The 9,971-nt window shown below is 40.8% G+C and overlaps 1 protein-coding gene and 1 long non-coding RNA gene across 2 annotated transcripts in view; one reads left to right on the forward strand and one right to left on the reverse strand.

Moving 5' to 3' along the window:
- Positions 1–3,068: 3,068 nt before the first annotated feature.
- LOC117951234 overlaps positions 3,069–9,971 on the reverse strand; it is a 16,774-nt gene continuing 9,871 nt past the window's right edge. Inside the window, exon 3 of the long non-coding RNA XR_004658095.1 lies at positions 3,069–3,079. This is a non-coding gene — a long non-coding RNA (uncharacterized LOC117951234). The remainder of the gene's footprint in view (positions 3,080–9,971) is intronic.
- enpp6 (ectonucleotide pyrophosphatase/phosphodiesterase 6) overlaps positions 9,420–9,971 on the forward strand; it is a 34,101-nt gene continuing 33,549 nt past the window's right edge. The window contains exon 1 of the mRNA XM_034882850.1: positions 9,420–9,746. Coding sequence (XP_034738741.1) covers positions 9,482–9,746 — 265 coding nt within the window. The 5' untranslated portion in view covers positions 9,420–9,481. The remainder of the gene's footprint in view (positions 9,747–9,971) is intronic.

A 9,971-nucleotide genomic window follows, 5' to 3' on the forward strand; every position in this document is an offset into this window, starting at 1 on the left:
AAAAAAAAAACTTGGTCAAATCAGGACTATATTATCCCAGAGCAGCTAGAGATTCTTTAAAACACAGTTTCAGATATGTTAAAGCTTTTTTTTTTCTATTTGTGAAAATACATATTAAAAGGGGGATGTTACTGCTTTCCTCACATTGGACCAGTGCCAGACCAAAACCACTAAAGCTAGACTTGTCACATCTGGAATACACCATCCCAGAAAAGCTGAAGATTATCCAAGATAATTTTGGATACGTGAAGTCTTTATCATGGTCTTAATGTGAAATCTCCTTACTTTGCATTCTTCACAAATGGAATAGAGCCTTCACAACTCTCAAAAAGTCAAACAAGAAAAATGGGTTTTAGACAACTTAAATTCTTTACCTAAAATCACTTTCACAAGAGAGGGAGGTACAGAAAACGGGATCAGTCGCTCAGCACCGTTGTGTTTCCCTTAGCTTTCCCCTTAACTGCCCAATTAGAAGCTAACTCTAGCATTGTGATAATAATGAATTTAGTGGTGACCTTAAAACAGGAATATCCAGTACACAATATAAGTGAGTTTATATATACAGTGTATAAATGCCTATATGTATTGCAATTAATATTTAATGACATGCTGCATTTTGTACTGACTTTGTCTTTATGTGCATATAGCAAAAGCAGTCTTGTTTGTTTGTAGAGTCACTTCACCGTGGTGTTCTGATATAAGCTGTTGAGATCCTGCAGATGAAGTCACAGCCGCCATACCCCAGAAAGCATGTTTTTCTCTGTCCTGCTAGCATGTAAATGTATTCATACTGAATGCTGAGGTAACTAATTTCACATGACAAAATCAGAACACTAAACCCGGAGTCAAACGTCATCACATTCCTTTCAGTAAACATCACTGAGATTTGGATATCCGTGATTAACAGCCAGACCTTCCTCCACAGCGCTGCAGAGGAGGGTCTGCCTAGTTTACACAGCATTCTGGGATTAGAGAAAAACGTGCTCTAGTTTATTTGCATTTCTTTAAACCAATCTCAGTCTTCTTGGGTGGCGCAATGGCGCCTCTCCAAAATAGCCTTGGAAAAGAACTTGTTTTGGTCTTCAAAGGTTGTTTAAAGTTGTGCGACAGATAGTCTAGCTAGCTGTCTAGATTTACCCTGCAACCTGTTAACCGTAGTCCTCAGAAATCCACCGTAACTTAAAATGACAGCACAACAAAAGAGGAAGGTGACAGACATCCGGCCGAAATGAGGGACTTTCTGAACAACTCTAGGAATGAAGCGTCGTTGATATAGACTAATATTGTGGTGGTGAGATACTGCATAAGAAGGGGGCATCTGTGTAGTTATACTTCGAGCACACAGAGTTCACAAGGCTTTGCAGTGATCATGTTATAAAGAAAGACTTTGGAGAAGGGAACCAGGCCACAAGTTTGTGTGTGGGGGCGATGCAACGCTACCAGGCCGCGGCCGAGCGACGTACGTCTCCGCGGCGCGTAGTAATTTTTCGAGAAGTGCACGGCAGGGTATGGCTTAGGTTGGTGTCTTCATGTACCAACGTACGTAGCGATGGCGTAGATTTTACGCAAAGTATAAATCACCCTTAGGTCGGTAGACACAGGCTACCCATGAAGTTACTTTGGTGTCAAAGGAACTCATCAGTTGAGGGCGATTGTTCCCCATTCAAGTAGGATTATGCTAATCACGTTCCTAACGCAGTATTTAATGGCTCATTCATGAAGGGTCCATGAACTAGCCATTGTGGCTTTTGGATCCGTCACCTTGCTTCAGTATGGCACTCCCCGCTATGAGGCAACATCACTGCAGAAGCTCAAAAAACATGTATGACACAAAAAGCACACAGACAGAGAAAATCCATTGGCTACACATTCAGTTGACGTGAGAGGAGGGTGGGGAGTGGGTGGAGAGAAAGCACTTGAAGTCGACTACAGCTGCATCCAGAGGACATAAGGGGTTACGGTCATGTTCCTGTCGCGTTTCACAACTAACAGTGGGAATTTGAAACTAACAAATATCACAGACCATTTCCAGTAGGTGGGAAGTACATTTGAAATGAAATGTAATCATGTAACATCAGAAATCGCTGACGCTGCTGCAGGTTGTCCAGATATACATTCATGAGGAGCAGCTGTTCTGGCTCTTGAGGTGGCTGAGCGTCCAACAGAGAGTGTGAGACATGGAGGGGATTCAGAAAACTAAACCAGACCAGTGTTATACACAACAAGCAGGGATGTGACTTTGTTGTTTTTCTTTCTTTTTTTCAGTATTTCTTTAGTGATACGCAACTTTATTGTTTATTTACATTTCTATCCAGTTCATAACTACTTGAGTTTTTTCGTCAAACTGTTTGAATCCCTGAGCCACTCTCACTCCTGGTGCTAAGATGTATTATGGTCAGCGACGGCCATGATAATAGTCATAATAAAAAGGGTGATGAGAGAGTTGGAATATAGTAAATGGTTGCTTACACTTATAATAGTTTTCACCTGCATACTTTTGGCAAAGGCCTTTTGGTCCCTTGTATGAAGCATGTGGGTGAACTGGGATTACAAAGTAACGGAAGAGGCGTACAGGGCGACAGCTGACTACGGCACAGGGAGATGTGAAATAAGACCTACAGTACATTCAAAATGCGTTGGTCTCACAGTAACTAGACCTGAGCTGAGCTGGATTTACCTAAATTGGATAAAAATCCTGCAGTCCTATAGGTCAATCATTTCCCATCCTCCTATAGGCTCAGGGAGCTGTCAGTCACCCCAGTGTTGTCGTCCTATAGGCTCCTCTACAACTACCTCCACAGCAGCAAAAACACAGCCCGTCCTTTTTACTATCACACTGTCATCAGCCTCTAGCCTGTGAATGTCTGCACACACACACACACACACATATACATACACACTAACACACTACACATCAAAGTGCTGGACTCCCTATTGTTTCCCTTTCTTCACCAACAAGGCTTCTTCTAATGGTACATGATAAAATTGTGGTTCAGCTGCCAACCCCCCACCCCAAACACACACACACACACACGCAGTCCTTCTCATCCTCCTTATTACGACCATTAGTGGTACATAACTTCCTCTGCAGAATGAACCTCTGTCCGAGTCCCAGAAAGAGACCTTGGACCCCAAACAGTGTTGGCCTTCTCACCAATAAGACGTGTAACACAATGTCCTGACATACAGCCATGCGAGCTAGCCCGCTGTGACGAGGCACAACAAAGTAAATATCAGATTCAGCGAGGATATGCACACTGTAAGACGTCAGATATGCTCCAAAGCCAGTTCCTCATGGGCATACATTTTGGCTGTCTGCATGTCAGACATGAGCTGCAGGTGAAGTTTACGTCACAGGGACCCTCACAGCTACGTGTAAAGTACAAAATTAGCCTTGAGGGGCTTCAGTATGCTTGAAACAAACTAGTTCACACAATGTGTTGTCTGACCTTGTCTACAGTCGGTGTATCTGTACCTGTTCTGAATTGCAACTCCCGCCTTTAAGTGTGCTCTTGATTTCCACGCTGGAGGGCCTAAGCAGCATCTGAAAAGTTACACGATTTGTGTATCAAGATACTTGTTGCTCTCACCTTGAGTTAACTTGTTTGCTGTATGTTAGGACCAAATGATTTTTATAACAATTCTATTCATTTTCATGGATTTTCCCTTGTTCGCTCAATGTGAGGTGCTCAGTTTCCTCCGCCCTACAGTCCTTGCTGCAGCTAACTATACTGTTGGCCTGGGCAACTGTGTAGGCGCCATGACGACCAGTAGGAGACATTAGTGTAGCGACAAGGACAAGAACCCTCTCTGGCTTCCCACCTGTGAACACGTGTTTGTGGGAATCAAACTCCTGAATTGGTAGACTGGAACTTTAACTCTTCCCCGCCATGTTCATTTGGCCATCACTACCTTTTTTAAATGTAACAAACACTTCTGTCATGAAAACTTCATTTAAGAACTAGTTGAACGGTTCTGTGTGTGACGTAAGATGGTATTATCCGTACTACTGGAGTAGGATTCTACTCCCTGACACACTGTTGGGTTTTAGTTCTCCTTCTACCAACGCATTCGTTCCTACTCTTTGTTGCAACTACACAAGGGTACAACCTCATATCTTAAGAGAAAAATGTTCAGTATGCTACACTTCAAACTGCTAATACTAGGGCTTTACCCTCTGCTGCCTCTGTACCAGGGGACTGGTTCACAATCCTTCCCCAACGGACTGTTTCTGTTCTACAAATATGGTCAGTATTTACACTCTGTTCCACTGCTGTTCTTGGGTTTTTTAGTCCCTGGGACGGGTGGACCAAAATTGAAATCCAAGAGACTATAACTGCCAATAAGTCAGATTTGTCTCTGTTCTTTAAGTATTCTAGGACAATAGCCTGTAGTCTACAATGTCAGCAGGGTTGTAATACTACTTAAGGTTTTAGTTCCTTTTCTGTCAGTATATTCTAGGAGTATATTGTAACTGGATTAGGGTTCTTGCTCCTGCGCTAGACCAACAGTTGGCTTCCAATCCATTCTATAAGCCCACTGCTGAAGGGCTTTAGCCATTACTACATCATTGTAGTAGGATTCTAGTCCCCAAAACCTCTACAGAAGGGTTTTAGTAAAAGTGGTACCCATGTCGTTGGGCATTATCCCCTATTCCTGTGATTCTCCAAGCTGGGTCCCCCAGGGGCTCGTGGCCGTCTGCCAGGGGTCTGCGAAAGGTTTTCACATTCATTCATTCAAATCATATCATGTTATAAAACATACTTATTTATTTTTCCAAAAGGCCTCATAGTTATACAAATATTAAAATTTTTTAATCAAATATTACATAGATTACGTTCTAATAATCTAATCTAACAATTCTATAACTCTTAAAATCTGCAAATATGTTTGATGCATGTCAAAAATGTTTGCAAGACATTTCTCGTGTGTTCTTTCGCGTACCCAAGACTATAGAAGTGTAAAGAATAGGCTACGTCCAATTATTCCAAGGGATATGCGGGGGGAATATTCTCTATCCTGTAAGGAGTCCTTGGTTGAAAAATAGATTGGGAACCTCTGCCCTAATCTATGACTATGGAAAGACGCATAGACAGTGAAGGATATACAGTATCCGGATTCTGGGAGTTAAGTTCTAGTCTTTGTTCCACCTTTACCATTCAGAGGGTGCCCTGTTCCTACAAGTATAGCCATGTCAGTCCCTGTTGTACCACTAATCTTTAAAACTACAGTTGAGTTCCGGTCCTTACAGTGGACTTTAATCTCTATTGTACAGGGCTTTTAGCTACGGTTCCACAGCCACAGTGGGGTTCTTGTCCCTGTTCCACCAGTAAATTAGGGATGTAGTCTCCTGCCTGGTGGAGGTCACGGGTTCCATCCTTCATGTCGGATGATTGCACTGCCCCCTATTCAGCTACTGTCTGGCCCAGTGGCCCCCTATCAACCCCTGGTCCCCTCCAGCCACAGTCCTGCAACCTTCCATCCCTTTTCTACACTGACATCCCATGAAATGTCTTCCCTTAACATCGGTGGTGGTTTATAAAAATGGAGGTTCAACAATAACATTATTTCTAACAGTGACGGTATGTCATACCTGTAAATGATGTTTATCTGTCATGCCTAGTCAAATAATTTAAACAATAAAAAGAGGGATTTTTTTAAATGTCTATAATATCTGAAAGTCCCTTTGATGTGTAGTACTGGTGTTACCATTGTTGTAGTGTACGTGATACCCTATTGGGATTGTGTTACTTTTTAAGATAATAAAATAACAATGTTTGGTTACACCACTGTTGCGTGTTTTAATGTGATCAACATTTTCAATAGCATCCAAGACTTATGCATTGTTTTTAGTTTTTCAAACATGAGGGCACAAAGCAAGTTTCTCGTCACTGATACATATTGACCTATTTTATACTCTGGGATACAGACTAACCCCACAAAAAACATGTCCAAGCCGGCTGTTTGAGCCTGCCCCCACTTGTTTTGCGTTTCGTGTCTATCCTAAGCATTACGGCAAAAACATGTAAGGACTGACTTCAAAATAAAAGCAACGTTCAGATGACCGTATGCAATTTCACATTCATTCAAAAAATACATAAATCAGTTAGTCTGTCAATTCTGTCAAAAATTATAGCCTACATAAATAAATCAGAATGAACAAATATATAAAAAAAATTTAAATAAAAAAACAAACTATTGCATGCAAAATGTATTTGATAGCAAAAATCGAGACTTTAAATCAAGTCTTTGTCATTTTAATTATGTGAGTAATTGGTCAAATTTTCTTAGCCTGGCATAGCCAGACTAATTAGCAAATTGGTATTAAGGTCTTTACACAACGGGGACTTGTAATAAATGTTACTTATTAAAAAATTTTGAGGGCAGTGTAACACTGCCACCACATTTGTTTACACGGTTGAGTACGGTGTCAGAGGCCAAAGAATATCACCAGACGTACAAAAATGTAGTACAAAATACAGCCTTTTATTAGAAATATACAAATTAATTAAAATAGGAACAACTCGACGAAAAGCCCCCTTTAAAAGTTCAACCCCTATCTGGCAACAGAGCCCCTTACAACTCAGCACACTACAGCAACTGTATGCTGCATTCACCCCGAGATAACCACTGCACACAGAATCCAATCCACAGCCATTCCCTCCCCTCCTAGCACGGGAACGGCCCCCCACCGTCGGCCCGTTCACAGCACACCTCTAGACCCTCCCACACGTTTCTCATTACAGTATTCTGATGAAAATGAAAACGTGGAATTAATAATGAATGTGAGGTTTGATTTAGGAGAATTGCATTTCGTTGTTCTATCCTAATCAGTAGTTCCTACATTTCTAAGCAACATTTCTATGCTTCCCCCCCCCCCCCCCCCCCCCCCCCCCCCCCCCCCCCCCCCCCCTGTATCACCCCACTTAAAAAATCCTGGAATTGCCCCTGCACATATTTGATCTTTTATTTAACAAGTCTTGCAAATTTGCTTCATTACCGGTCTGACTGGTCGTTTATTTCACATTTTCGTAGCATTTATTTTTTACACCTGCTGAGAAACAATCCGATCACGATTGTGGTTTGAACCCAATCTTCCACTGGCCTGACCAGTGAGGAGCATCTGAAAGCAGTGGCGAGATCTCGGAGAACAAAGCGTCACAAAGCAGGGTTCAGTTCACAATGTTCTATTTAATGAGACACGCAAGGATTTACACATTTTCGTGTATACACATTTTAACAATCGCTTACTTAGATGACGTGGTTTAAGATAAGAAAGATACTCAGGATGGACAGAAGGATTGTGTCAAGGTCGGTTCACACAGATACATCTTCAGGGAAGAAAACAGTGTTACAGTTAAAACAGATGAGAGAGGATTTCTTCAGAGCTTTTACAGAATGGAATGTAACCTGTTCACAACACAACACCCATATTGTACATAAATATATACACAATATGGGTGTTGTGTTGTGTATATAAGGGCATTTTGTCTAGAACCTCTTAGTTAGCTTGATTTTGAAGGGGCATTAACAATGTGGCAGACCAAGCTGCCTCTGGATGCAGTTGAACAGACTTTCAACCAATCAGAGCGATGGATAGCGCAGAGTGACACATGTAAGTTGGGGCGGTGCCGTGCTCGGTCGGTTTTGAAGCAGAAAAAAAACACGGCAGCCTGAGCCTGGTCACACACTTTCCCACGGATAAACAATACACTGAAATGTCTTTCTGAACCATTTTAGGTGAGAAATAGGCCATTCAGTAACAGAATCTTCATTCCTATTGGATCAGCACTGCCTAGCTTGACAGTTGGGTCTAAGTTTCGAAGCTGTTGGAGCACAAAGTAACACTTTTTGGTTTGGGATAAATATTTTAACATTTTTCCCCAGCGTCTTTGTCCCTTTTGTTGACGTTTTGTCACTTTTATGAAATTTCGTCTTTTAGTTTTTGACGCTTACTTTCAGTGTTTTTTGTCACTTTTTCCAATATTTTTTACGTTTTTTCCCCCGCTGTTTTGTCACCTTGTTGACATTTTCAACCTTCCATATTTCTGATGTTAAAAAAAACTTGGAAACGGGTCAAATTTGACCCCAGGACAACATGAGGGTTAAAAAGTTGGATTTACACCTAATAAAACTCTATAAAACCTTTCCTTACTAAACTCTGCATAATATAGTAGTTTAATTGATAAATCTATTAAATCACATTACCCTTGTGTGACAAATATATTTGTTAATTTGCACTGTGATTTGTAAAAAAAAAAAACCTTTGCAATACAAAAGAATAAATGCTTTACATGGTTGTTTATACTGTACTTCATTACGTTCAAAATATTGGTTTTGAAACATTATTGCCAATAAAAGACTGAGTTGAAAAGGGCTTTTATTGTATTGGAATTATAGGCGGGGTTAAGTTGTAGCACCACGTAACAACTAGCCCATGGCCACATCTTTTAAAATGGTTCAATGTTTTAGCCAAGAGGACAATGATCAAGGCAATATAAGATTAGACACACTTTTTTGGGGGGGGATTTTAAAGCCTTTCTTAGTGATTTCTCATGGTAGAAAGGGCTGCTACACTGTTACAGTCAGTCTTCAGGAAGCCCAAGTGTTGACACCTGGTTTAATAGAATGATCAAACTGGTATGGACATATGATGTAGGCCTAGACATCAAAGGCCTAAAACAGTTATGTTATTTTAAAGAAAATATATAAACATATTGTATATTATATATATACACATCCAATCCTATTTTCATTATCAATCAATCAATTCTTAAACTCAGAGGGAACATAGCTGGTATATAACATTTGAGTGAGCTTTAATTTTGAAAATCCACATCAGAATGTCCTGATACTGTTCCCTGTCCTGATCTGCCTTATTCGGACTGAAGTGAAGTTGAGGTGATGACCTGTCATTTTAAAATCAGTTGTTCTTTATTAGAAAGTTGGACTTACTACTCACACAATTGAAATGACCAAGCATCAGTTTTCAAAGTCTGATTTTTCTCCATGTGAACGGGGTAGTTTTGTCATTAATTTGATGTATTAATTTTATTTGTTTATGCATTTTTATCTAAGAATATAGGCTATACATTTATGTATTTGTTTATAATCAAATGCTTGTTCTTGAGAGTAAATTGTTGGGTCTTTGTAAATTATATTGTGATCTATCTGTAAAGTGTCCTGAGATAACGCCTGTTATGACAATTAAATTATTTATTAGTTGACTAACTGTTAGGCCTACTGTTAAACTCTCAACTGTTAAATGAATGTGAAACTGCTAATCATGTTCACCGGAACGGTGCTTTTATTTTGAAATCATTTCTTACACACTGTTACCATAATGCCTAGAATATACACGAACCGCAAAACAAGTGGGGGGCTGGCTTCCCACCGACTTTGTAGGTTGGCTACGAACTGCGTAGGACTCGGACGTAATTGCCACAGAGCTGACGGACCGTTTCCAGAAGTCCAGCTCAGCATGACCCTCATGTCCCCGACACAAACAGCCGCGCTCTCCCTGCGCCTCCTCCCGCGGCTGCTACTGCTGTTCGGAGCGGGGCAGCAGTGCCTCGCAGCCCGGCCGTTGCTCGTGTTTCTGATCGATGGGTTCCGCTACGACTACATGGATGACCTGCACGCTCTACCCGGATTTCGCGAGCTCGTGAGCAACGGGGTGAAGGTGGACTACATGACACCAGACTTCCCGAGTTTGTCATACCCTAATTACTACTCATTGATGACAGGTAGGCTAGCTCAATTTAATTTAGAGAAGCTTTATTAGCATGGCATTAGCAACAGTGAAAAGTAATGTTTTTAAGATCAATCAGACATGTTAACATGTCAATTACACAATCGTGAAAAAGCAACAACCATGTCAACAATATTTAATAACACAGAACCTAACTCAGGCATATCAACAACAATGTGAAAATAATAATAAATCAGTAGGCTAATAATTATAAACAAAG

The sequence above is a fragment of the Etheostoma cragini genome, chromosome 10, assembly GCF_013103735.1.
Source record: "Etheostoma cragini isolate CJK2018 chromosome 10, CSU_Ecrag_1.0, whole genome shotgun sequence".
NCBI lineage: Eukaryota > Metazoa > Chordata > Actinopteri > Perciformes > Percidae > Etheostoma > Etheostoma cragini.